The sequence below is a fragment of the Coregonus lavaretus genome, assembly GCF_964263955.1.
Source record: "Coregonus lavaretus genome assembly, chromosome: 33".
NCBI classification, from domain to species: domain Eukaryota; kingdom Metazoa; phylum Chordata; class Actinopteri; order Salmoniformes; family Salmonidae; genus Coregonus; species Coregonus lavaretus.
Genome location: NC_140020.1, coordinates 4,469,502 through 4,482,267, shown reverse-complemented (window position 1 = coordinate 4,482,267; position 12,766 = coordinate 4,469,502). Strand labels below are relative to the sequence as shown.

At 43.8% G+C, this 12,766-nt stretch overlaps 1 protein-coding gene across 1 annotated transcript; it reads right to left on the bottom strand.

The window, feature by feature from the left end:
- Window positions 1-8,562: 8,562 nt before the first annotated feature.
- LOC311108703 (enhancer of rudimentary homolog) lies at window positions 8,563-12,561 on the bottom strand. The gene is made up of 4 exons (XM_084151423.1): window positions 11,998-12,561; window positions 11,380-11,467; window positions 10,783-10,903; window positions 8,563-9,443 (listed from the first exon to the last, which is right to left on the bottom strand). The coding sequence occupies exons 1-4, from the start codon at window positions 11,998-12,000 to the stop codon at window positions 9,341-9,343; spliced, it is 315 nt and encodes a 104-aa protein (XP_084007549.1). The 5' UTR covers window positions 12,001-12,561; the 3' UTR covers window positions 8,563-9,340.
- Between the last annotated feature and the right edge of the window lie 205 nt (window positions 12,562-12,766).

Genomic DNA, 12,766 nt, shown 5'->3' with positions numbered 1-12,766 from the left:
AAGGAGCTTAGGAAAGGGAAGAGCGGAAAGAGAAGCAGGGAAGGAAAGGACTTTTTTTTTTTTTACACTGCTGCTACTTGCTGTTTATTATCTTTGCATAGTCACTTTACCCCTACCTACATGTACATATTACCTCAATTACATCGGCTAACCTGTACCCCCACACATTGACTCGGTACCGGTACTCCCTGTATATAGCCTCGTTATTGTTATTTTATTGTGTTACTTTTTTTTTAACGTTAGTTTATTTAGTAAATATTTTCTTAACTCTATTTTCTTAAAACTGCATTGTTGGTTAAGGGCTTGTAAGTAAGCATTTCGCAGCAATGTTGTATTCGGCGCATGTGACAAATAAAATTGCATTTGATTTGATTTGGAAAAGAAAGGGAGCTCGGAAATGAGGTTGGAAAGGGAGCAAGGAAATGAGGTTGGAAAGGGAGCAAGGAAATGAGGTTGGAAAGGGAGCAAGGAAATGAGGTTGGAAAGGGAGCTAGCAAATTAGGTTGGAAAGGGAGCTAGGAAATGAGGTTGGAAAGGGAGCAAGGAAATTAGGTTGGAAAGGGAGCTAGGAAATTAGGTTGGAAAAGGAGAAAAGGAATCTAGGAAAGAAAATGAGTTCACATGTATGTGGTAGGAATTAACCATGTCCAGTAGATGGCGATAGTATTGGTTTTAGTAGCTACTTTTCCATCAATTTGTCCAGTGATTTTTTTGTTGACATTTAGAAAGTTCTCATAGAAAATTGATGCAACAATTTCCTGCTATGGTGCGTTTCCATTTAATTGTCTTGTGTCTGTAAAAACAGCAGGACGTAATGACGTCACACCTAAAAATACACATTTTGAAGTTTTCAATTATCCATTTAGGCAAATTGCGCATTAGTAAATTAGCGACAGCCTGTATGCCCTCCCACCTATCTGTTTCATGTCTCAGGTAGCCTGCAAAAGCCAGCATGGATAGAATGCAAGAATTGACTAATATTTACCATATTCTAGTAATTCTCATGTGCCAATTTATCGCTGCAGTCTGTGCCATCGTCCCCAGACGTCAGTGTGAAAATCAAGCCTTTCACCAGATTATGCGAATGGCCCCTCCACTGTGCCATGCGCCAAACCCTTGGCAACGGCAGCATAACCATGGGAAGTAGGGGTGCTGAGGGTGCTGCAGCACCCCATGATAAATGAGAATACTTTTTTTTTTTTATTGACAATTTTTTTCACAAAATTAGTGCACTGGGCCTTTATTATGCCAGTATGAGTGGACCAAAATAGTTGTCTGCAGGGCAGGTAGAAATAATTATCTCCCCCCACCCCTAAACATCTTAGGAAGTTCTGGGAAGTGATTGTCCTGGGGCATTTCAAGGAGAGCCTTTGGCTTCAACAGGGGCAGACTGGCCGTCTGGCATTTCGGGCAAATGACAGATGGGCTGGTCCATTTTTAGCCCAGTGGGCATGTCTAACTTATTTAAAAAAATAAAAATATCCGGCTAATAATATGACTCAAGAAAAATAAATGGGCCTGTATGGGGGTCCCGAGGAAAAAAACGGTCCTGTGTGTTAGAAATGCCAAGGGTGATTTCTGATCCCAGTCTGCCCCTGACATTGGAGCATTTGTGTGAGATCATAGGACCATTTATTGCCTAGCCCCCGTGCTCCTGTACCGATGCGACCCCAGGCTGATGTTGATGTAGAAGGAGTACAAGTACCTCTGCTGATCGCAGGAGATCCTGCATATCCTCTCCTCCTGTGGCTGGTGAAGGGCTTCTCAGGGAGGAGGAGGACACCTTCAACCTCCGCCTGAATTGCATCTGAGTAGCTGTGGAGCACACATTTGGGGGAGATGGAGGATCCTCTCCAAACGCTCCGACATCCACTACACCTTAATGAAAACCGTGGTCTTGTCATGCTGTGTGCTGCACAACCTCTGCAAGGGGGAGAGGCAGAGATTTCTCCAACCGGATCTTGGTGAGCGCCAAGAGAATCTCTACGACGCATAGCCACCTCGCCATCGACACCAAGGCACACCAAACGATGTGGAAAACATGATAAGAGATCCTCTGGTGAGACACCTGGAAAATATGGTAGTCTAAACAGCTAACCAAATCATCCTTTGTATTCTTATTTGTCTTGTCAAATTTCATTTCCTCAAACTTTGTTTTGTAACATGCAGCCGTAATAATCTTTTCATGTCCTTTTGGGATGTCTCTAAGTAAAGGAATAGAGCCCCCCTTGCCTATTGTGGGCCAAAAACAAATGTATTGGGACTGCAATTTTGTGAAGAACCATGACACTTATTTCAGGTTGTTGCAATGCCATTATTATTTCGAAATATGTCCAAAAAACAAAAGCATTTGCTAGTATTTTAAGATTATTTAATTTTTTGAAAATAAAGACATTTGAAAAAAAGTTATTTTTCAAGTTAAATTGATTGAAGCGTGATTGATCACTCCAGAGAACGTGCATCCACTGCTCCAGAGTCCAATGGTGGCAAGCTTTACACAACTCCAGCCGATGCTTCGCAATGCGCACAGCTATTTAAGACACACCCGTTGCTGACAGGTGTATAAAATCGAGCACACAGCCATGCAATCTCTGTAGACAAAGATTGACAGTGGAATGGCCAGTACTGAAGAGCTCAGTGACTTTCAACGTGGCACCGTCATAGGATGCCACCTTTCCAACAAGTCAGTTTGGCAAATTTCTGCCCTGCTAGAGCTGCCCCGGTCAACTGTTAGTGCTGTTATTGTGAATCGGAAATATCTAGGAGCAACAACGGCTCAGCCGCGAAGTGGTAGGCCACACAAGCTCACAGAACGTGACTGCCAAGTGCTGAAGCGCGTAGTGCGTAAAAATAATCTGTCCTCGGTTGCAACACTCAATACCGAGTTCCAAACTGCCACTGGAAGCAACATCAGCACAATAACTGTTCGTCAGGAGCTTCATGAAATGGGTTTCCGTGGCCGAGTAGCCGCACACAAGCCTAACATAACCATGTACAATGCCAAGCGTCGGCTGGAGTGGTGTAAAGCCCGCCGCCATTGGACTCTGGAACAGTGGAAATGCGTTCTCTGGAGTGATCAATCACACGTCACCATCTGGACGAATCTGGGTTTGGCGGATGCCAGGAGAACGCTACCTGTTCGAATGCATAGTGCCAACTGCAAAGCTTGGTGGAGGAGGAATAATGGTCTGGGGCTGTTTTTCATGGTTTGAGCAAGGCCCCTTAGTTCCAGTGAGGGAAAATCTTAACGCTACAGCATGACATTCTAGACGATTCTGTGCTTCCAACTTTGTGGCAACAGTTTGGGGAAGGCCTTTTCCTGTTTCAGCATGACAATACCCCCGTGCACAAAGCAAGGTCCATACAGAAATGGTTTGTCAAGATCGCTGTGGAAGAACTTAACTGGCCTGCACAGAGCCCTGACCTCAACCCCATCGAGCACCTTTGGGATGAATTGGAACGCCGACTGCGAGCCAGGCCTAATCACCCAACATCGGTGCCTGACCTCACTAATGCTCTTGTGGCAGAATGGAAGCAAGTCCCCGTAGCAATGTTCCAACATCTAGTGGAAAGCCTTGCCAGAAGAGTGGAGGCTGTTATAGCAGCAAAGGGGGGGACCAACTCCATATTAATGCCCATGATTTTGGAATGAGGTGTTCGACGAGCAGGTGTCCACATACTTTTGATTATATAGTGTATGTTGTATCTACATAGGCCTTATTATATGGGCTAGCCAACCCATTTTCTGCATTGCTTCAGTTAGTAGCAAAGTAAGCTACAGCCTTATGATAAGCCAATGCCAACCTAAAAGTTTAATTTCTTAAGAGGAATTTATACATAGGCCTACCTGTAGGTATACTCTCCAGGTTGTCATCCTCCTCCTCGTCCCTCAGGGCAATTGTCATCACCTACGTGGAGATTGAGAATCACAACATTATTGCAAGTTACCTTGCTGTAGTCCTAAAGCCTAACGTAACATTACTTACCAGCACGTGAGCTGTTATGTTGGTGTGCATTGAAACAACAACAGGTCTTTGTCCTAGGATTTCATTCCTTTCCGATAGGAAACGTGCTTTTACCTCCAGCACCACTATTTTTTCATACAGGTAGCGCTGTTTCAAGGCCTTCCACTTGCATCTTAGGATGTGACAGCCTTTGTTATAGTCCTTACTCTGCATGTCCTTATTTACAGTAATTGTTGAAACAATGAGGCATTTCTTTGGCATTTTCCATCTTAAACAGATGTTGTGTTTCACTCTTGAATCAAACCAAAAAACACTTTGGTCTCTTCCTCCATCCCCTTGAATCTTTGTGGGCTCGGCAGGGTTTGAGTGCTCGGCAGGGTTTGAGAGCTCGGCAGGGTTTGAGTGCTCGGCAGGGTTTGAGTGCTCGGCAGGGTTTGAATGGCGCTGGAGGGTATAGCAGCCGTTTTTACTGGCTCCTGACCAATTGTGCTATTATGTGTGTTTTTCTGCGCTGATCTTAACTTATTTTGTACATAATGTTTCCGCCATCGTTTCCTATGACTGAAAAGAGCTTCTGGACATCAGAACAGCGATAACTAACGTATATTTGGATGAGGATTTCTACTTCAATGAGTCGGAGGCGAAACACATACTGCTCATACCGGACCAGGCCCAAATCCCTGACACTCGGAAAAGGAAGAGGCGGAGACTACATCGCCGAGTAGATAAACCGCCTCTACCCTCTGTTCTATTGGTGAACGTGCAATCACTGGAGAATCAACTGGACGAGCTCCGTTCCAGACTATCCTATCAACGTGATCTGAGGAACTGTAATATACAGTGAGGGAAAAAAGTATTTCATCCCCTGCTGATTTTGTATGTTTGCCCACTGACAAAGACATGATCAGTCTATAATATTAACGGTAGGTTTATTTGAACAGTGAGAGACAGAATAACAAAAAAAAAATCCAGAAAAACGCATGGCAAAAATGTTATAAATTGATTTCCATTTTAATTAGGGAAATAAGTATTTGACCCCTCTGCATACAGGTACAGGTATCAAGCTGAGTGTGCTCCTAATCTCAGCTCGTTACCTGTATAAAAGACACCTGGGAGCCAGAAATCTTTCTGATTGAGAGGGGGGTCAAATACTTATTTCCCTCATTAAAATGCAAATCAATTTATAAAAATTTTGACATGCGTTTTTCTGGATTTGTTTGTTGTTATTCTGTCTCTCACTGTTCAAATAAACCTACCATTAAAATTATAGACTGATCATTTCTTTGTCAGTGGGCAAACGTACAAAATCAGCAGGGGATCAAATACTTTTTTCCCTCACTGTACTATGTTTTTCAGAGCCGTGGCTGGTTTTTCTATACAATCGGCAGGACAGAACGGCAGCGTCAGGTAAGCTCAGGGGGGTGGTGTGTGTCTCTTTGTTAACAACAGCTGGTGCGCAATCTCTAATATTAAAGAAGTCTCGAGGTTCTGCTCGCCTGAGTTAGAATACCTCATGATAAGCTGTAGGCCATACTATTTACCAAGAGAGTTTTCATCTATATTTTTCGTAGCTGTCTATTTACCACCACAAACCAATCCTGGCACTAAGCCCGCACTCAACGAGCTGTATAAGGCCATAAGCAAAAAAGAAAACGCTCACGCAGAGGAGGTGCTCCTAATGGACAGTGATTTTAATGCAGGAAAAATGAAATCCGTTTTACCTCATTTCTACCAGCATGTCACCTGTGCAACTAGAGGCGAAGAAACTCTAGATCACCTTTACTCCGCACACAGAAACGCATACAAAGCTCTACCTCGCCTTCCATTTGATAAATCTAACCATAACTCTATCCTCCTGATTCCTGCTTACAAGCAAAAACTCAAACAGGAAGTACCAGTGATGCGCTCAATACGGAAGTGGTTCGATGAAGCGGATGCTAAGCTACATTATATTGTATTTTTTTGTGTTTTTTTTTTGGTATTCTTTCTTAAAACTGCATTGTTGGTTAAGGGCTTGTAAGTAAGCATTTCACTGTAATGTTTACACCTGTTGTATTCGGCGCATGTGACAAATACAATTTGATTTGATTTGCAGGACTGTGTTTCTCTAGCACAGACTGGAATATGTTCCGTAATTCTTCCGATGGCATTGAGGAGTTTACCACATCAGTCACCGGCTTCATTAATCAGTGCATCAATGACGTCATCCCCACAGTGACCGTAAATACATATCCCAACCAGAAGCCATGGTACAGGCAACATCCGCACTGAGCTAAAGGCTAGAGCTGCAGCTTTCAAGGAGCGGGACACTAATCCAGACGCTTATAAGAAATCCCACTACGCCCTCCAACGAACCATCAAACAGGCAAAGCATCAATAAAGGACCAAGATCTAATCCTACTACACCGGCTCTGACGCTCGTCGGATGTGGCAGGGCTTGCAAACTATCATGGATTACAGAAGGAAACCCATGCCTTTATGCTCGTGTCGAGGCAAGCAACACTGAACCATGCATGAGAGATCCAGCTGTTCCGGGCGACTGTGTGATCACGCTCTCCGTAACCGATGTGAGTAAGAACTTTAAACAGGTTAACATTCAGACGGATTACCAGGACGCGTACTCAGAGCATGCGCTGACCAGCCGGCAAGTGTCTTCACTTACATTTTCAACCTCTCCCTGACTCAAGCAGATCACCATAGTCCATGTGCCCAAGAAAACGCCACGGTAACCTGCCTAAATGATCATCGCATCGTAGCATTTACATCTGTAGCCATGAAATGCTTTGAAAGGCAGATTTGTATTGTTTAAAAAAAATCATTCTTACAAAAAAAAACAGAAAGGCTGGTCATGGGTCACATCAACACATTCATCCCAGACAACCACTCCAATTCGCATACCACCCCATCAGATCCACTGCATTCCACACTGCCCTTTCCCACCTGGACAAAAGGAACACCTATATGAGAATGCTGTTCATTGACTACAACTCAGCGTTCAACACCATAGTGCCCTCCAAGCTCATCACTAAGCTTAGGACCCTGGGACTAAACACCTCCCTCTGCAACTGGATCCTGGACTTCCTGACGAGCGGCCCCCAGGTGGTAAGGGTAGGCAAGAACACGTCTGCCACGCTGACCCTCAACACAGGGGCCGCTCAGGGATGCGTGCTTAGTCCCCTCCTGTACTCCCTGTTCACCCACGACTGCATGGCCGCACACAACTCCAACACCCCCATCATTAAGTTTGCAGACGACACAACCTGATCACTGACGGCGATGAGACAGCCTACAGGGAGAAGGCCAGAGACCTGGCTGTGCGGTGCCAGGACAACAACCTCTCCCTCAACGTCAGCAAGACAAAGCAGCTTATCATGGACTACAGGAAACGGAGGGCCGAGCACGCCCCCATTTACATTGACCCCCTATCTTTTGTTGCACTGACTCTACACTACACATACTACATTGATACTCCCAACACACACACACTTTCACATATGCTGCTGCCTAGTCACTTTTACCCCTACCTACATGTACCCCTGCACATGGACTCGGTACCGGCACTCCTTGTATATAGCCTCGTCATTATTTTATTGTGTTACTCTTTCCTTTTTTTATTAGCACATCTTTCTCACTTTAACTCTGCATGGTTGGGAAAGGGCTCCAAAGTAAGCATTTCACGGTAAAGTCTACACCTGTTGTATTCGGTGCATGTGACAAATACATTTGATTTGGAGTGCCGATTTATAGTTACGTGATGACATCACGTTCCCCCGCGTACCTTCAAAATGAGTCAGCATTAATCACTTATTCGAAAAACACTTTCCATCATTTGTCGCAATAAATGAAGTTTGACCAAAATATAAATCCACCCCTGTTGAACGGATAAAAACTTCAATTTTTTTGAAAATGTCTCCTATATCTGCCATTTCACGTCACATTTGAGACATTGCTTTTGTCGAATAAACCTGGGTCAATGGAAACCTGTCTAGTGACAGGCTAGTTTTAGTCACAGGCTTCTGTGGGGCTGCATCTCGAGCAGCCCGCCACATTTTAAAGCAACAGCACACAGGTTTCAAAACATGTAAGACAAGAAGAGCCTCTCAGCATCACTTGGTGCAAAACACAAAATATGAAGAAATATCCAGCTAATGATAAGGAATCATAACTACTACATATTAAATTATTTGGAAGAATCTTTTCAGATTCATGTTTCCCTGGAGAATCATGTTTCATCCTCAGGTATTTTACCAAATCAAATAAGTTCCCTCTCTCATTCTTTGTCAAGAATTCAATCCATTTGTGAATTTTCATTGCACTTGTACCAAAGATGAGCTATATATATATAAATAATCTTTACATAAAGAAGCTTTGCCTCTTCCACTCTGCTTGTTCTCATCTTCTCAGTATAAAAGCATAGATGAACTCTGTAGTATATTGATATGCTTTCAGTAAAATACACTCCACATAAAATCTGAAAACAATAGTTAATTTCCTGTATTCAGAGAACATAAAAAACATGAAATCAGATGTCAGGCAAATACCAAATAGGTTTACAAAAGACACAGTGAGAATGACGGTAGTAAGTGGGGCAAATATGGAAGATGAATCTACTGACACTTTAATTTCACCCTAAATCAAAACATTTGAATTTCAGTTTAAATGAACAAATCACACTCTTATCGGTCACCCTCAGTGGCATGTTTCAATTCAACTCTCCCTTACAGGTATAAAAACAAAGCAAATAGTCACACTCATATCCCTCTTCCTTCAACAACAAAAAAAAAAAATACTGAAAGAAAAATAGTACTTTAATAGTTGTCCTGTTTTTAGCTCATTTTCCTTCTGTTCAATAGAACCATTTTCACCAAGCAACTAGCCCCTCCCACAAATAGACCCAAACAAATGACAGGCTTGTCTGCCGAGCCCCACCCCATAGATCACTGTCATGTCTCCCCACCCCCAGATCACAGTCCCTGTTCGAATACCTTCAATATACTTTTCTCCCTTCCTTGGAGTACTCATTGATCTGATCTGGTTGGATTGGCAAAAGCAATAGGTTGATAACCTTGCTCTCATCTATCCAATCACTTCTAGATCTGTGATTATCTCAAGGAAGGCAGGATGCACTTTGTGTTGTGTGTACTCGAACAGGGCCACTGTCCCCCTCCCTTTATACAGCCCAGTAATAACCCCAACCAATAAAACCAAGGCCCACCCCTACCCCCATCTGATGAAGGATGAAGTTGCCCCTATGCACTGGTCCAGAATCAGTTTTTTACCTCCTAGTGGTTTGGGTTCTGATTGGGGTAGAGCAAACTGACCCTAGATCTATGCAATGGGGGCAACCTCTTAGCTACCTCCCTTCCTGCCTGCCTCTACTTCCCAGCTTGTTGGGCCTGACGCCGCAGCAGCACGTAAATCTTCTCCTTGATCCAGTCTTTGTTGTATGGCTGGTACGTCTGAGTGTCCGCCCGGTACCTGAATGGAGAGTAGGAGGTTAGTATTCATTAGCCAAACTGAATAAAACAGACAAACTGGGAGGAAATACTGTACTGCAAAACATTTTTAATACGACCCAGGAGAGACATGTCATGAACATTTGACATTTTAGTCATTTAGCAGACGCTCTTATCCAGAGCAACTTACAATTAGTGAGTGCATACATTTTTCATACTGGCCCCCCGTGGGAATCAAACCCACAACCCTTGCGTTGCAAGTGCCATGCTCTACCAACTGAGCTACAGGAGGGCCAATAGGATTAGGATAAGATTGTTCTCCCATGATATTAAGCTCAATTGGTACAGATATTCCTGGGGTCAAATAGCCTAGCAGACCTAATTATTACTGGGGGGGAAATACAGAAGGCAATTCTTAGTCACAATCCAAAATGGACCCCTAGTCCCCTAAACCTTGGCAGAGCTGTGAAATGACAGGATAGACCAGGGTCGTATTTACTAGGAACGGAAGCAAACAAGCCGAAACGGGGAGGGACTACCTGAACTTGTCCAATAAGAAACGCTTGTTTTTTTCCTCTTCCATTGCAAAACGTTTCGCTACAGTGTCGACTAATAAATACAACCATGCAGTATAACAATAGCACCTCTGGTACGCAAGGTGGATTTAACGCTACACCACTGGGCTCTAACGGTGAGGTTCTAAACCCCTGCAACATATCCAGAACCTTCCCAAGTTCTCTCACATCACCCCGCTCCGCCGCACACTCCACTGGCTTCCAGTTGAAGCTCGCATCTACTACAAAACCATGGTGCTTTCCTACGGAGCTGTGAGGGGAACGGCACCTCCTTACCTTCAGGCTCTGATCAGACCCTACACCCAAACGAGGGCACTACGTTCATCCACCTCTGGCCTGCTAGCCCCCCTACCTCTATGGAAGCACAGTTCCCGCTCAGCCCAGTCAAAGCTATTCGCTGCTCTGGCACCCCAATGGTGGAACAAGCTCCCCCACGACAGCGGAGTCACTGACCACCTTCCGGAGACACTTGAAACCCTACCTCTTTAAGGAATACCTGGAATAGTAATCCTTCTACCCCCCCCTTTACTACCACTGTCTTTTGTCTAAACTAACACCTGACTTATTTCACCTGCTAGCACTGATTTGTTTAAAGAAATGTACTTATTGTGATCGAGATGTAGTTGTCCCTGATTGCACTGACTTTGCTCACAGCTGCTTGTTTGAAGAAGTGTACTTACTGTGATCCAGATGTGGTTGTCCCACTGGCTATCCTAAGGTGAATGCACCAATTTGTAAGTCGCTCTGGATAAGAGCGTCTGCTAAATGTTCTACAGCACTACTTACACTAGACAGCTGAGGTCCGCCAAGTCGTCAATGAAGTCAAACAGCTGGCTGATGTCATAAGTGATGGAGGGACTGTTGGGATTCATCCTCTTCAGGTGCTCTTCGTACATTTTACACACACCTGGATCAGGAGGGACACAGGGTGAGACATAGAACTAGGCTACATCATGTGAAAATACTTCTGAGTTAAGGACAAAACACAGCGCCGACCAACAGTTCAAAGCAGCGGGTGACAACGAAGGGTGACAACGAACGGTGACATTGTGGAATGTCATTGTAGAATGCCACCATGTAAAATCGTCGGGAAATTAACACACTGACGGCCGATGTTCTGGTAGAGGCGACAGGAGGCCAGCCGCTTCTTTTAACCATTCATTGGCACAGTGTGTTTTGTTCTTTAAGTAGGGCCTACACCAGGGTCGTGTTCAGTAGGGCATACCGTAGCAAAAATTAACATGAAAATCTGTCTTCTTATTGCCCGTTCCGGTAGTAGCCTATACCTCCCTATTTAAAAACTTTTCTCCCTACTGGGAACAACCACTTCAGAGACACTGAGGCTCAAACTGCACTACTCCGTGTCTGTAGACCGATTCTCACCTTCCATGCATTCGTTGACTGACTCGTAGTCGGCATATGTTCGCCCCTCTGGTCTCTTAGTTGGCTGGACAAGCAGAATTGTGTGTGACTGTAAAGCAGAGAAGAAGAAAAAAACAGTCGTTTGTTACATCTACACTTACATTTGGCCTATACCGTAACAACCAAACACACCGACCATGACATTGTCTTCCACAATTGCATTAAGTAAATGTTGTTATTGTTGCACACTTTACCACTGCTCAACTGGTATTATTATACAGACACAAAGTTACAATTTATCCAATAAGAATTGAGCAGACGGAATTTGGCCTGACGAACCATTTACTAACGAATCAGCTTTACTTACTGTCTCGATAACGCATGGAGTTGCTGTTATTGTATGATACATCCACGAAGCTAGCTAACATTAGTGTAAATTACTGCATTTAGCACATTAGGCAAATGTGCATCTCACTAATAGCTAGTGAAGTCGCGAGATCCTGCCAGAGCCCTGTGGCTCGGGCTAGTGCTAGCCAACTAGCCACAGTTTTAGCTAGCTAGCTCAGCAAGAGCCGAATGATTGAATAATGTAGTTTAGACTGCACTGTACGAACAAAAAGCAAAAACATTCACACTTACCATGTTTGTGCTGGTGTCCAATTAGGCTTTTAAAACTAGACTTACAGATTCAGCGTTTAAATGGCTGTTATACTGCTCTCCTAGCCCCGTGAAATGCAGCTGTATGGAAAGAAATGACCGGAAAGGAAGTATTGATGGTTCGTTTGCGAACGGCTCTTTTGAACGGATATTTTTGCTGAACGTCGGGAATCGAATCGCAGCGGTGAAAGAGCCGTTCATTTGGCTCCCTGATTTGAATACTGCTACTACTGCTTTTGGAACAAAACAAAAAAAACGTTTTTCTGAAGATTAGTTACAAAAGAATGGAATAGAGGGTAAATCCTCACTGCAGAAACAATATATAGTGTGGAGAGCGCGTCAATCTGGTCCACGTAGATTTTTTCAGTGATTAAAAAAAAGGAAGTAATAATTTGCCCAGGTTCAAATGTATTTGAACGCGCATTCCACGATCTGACATAATGGTAGACTACCTTGGTTCTAGGTCGATTTTTAAGCATTTTGAACGAAGAGCCGTTTGGGAGCCAAATAAGCCGGCTCTTTTACGTGAACGGAGCCAAGTTAGCTGGCTCACCGAAAAGACTCGGAATGCCAATCACAAAAGAAAAGTTGAGAAAAGGTCAATTACATTTAAATTTTCCTCATTTAGCAGACGCTCTTATCCAGAGCGACTTACAAATCGGTGCATTCACCTTATGATAGCCAGTGGGACAACCACTTTACAATCGTTTTTTTTTTTTGGTAAGGGGGGGGTAGAAGGATTACTTTATCC

Excerpts from the sequence above, each read along its gene's own strand:
- LOC311108703 (XM_084151423.1), bottom strand. Across the intron at positions 10,904-11,379 it reads AGTCAACGAATGCATGGAAG|GTGTGTGTAAAATGTACGAA; the intron begins GTGAGAATCGGT and ends CTCCTGATCCAG. Across the intron at positions 9,444-10,782 it reads GCGGACCTCAGCTGTCTAGT|GTACCGGGCGGACACTCAGA; the intron begins GTAAGTAGTGCT and ends CTCTCCATTCAG.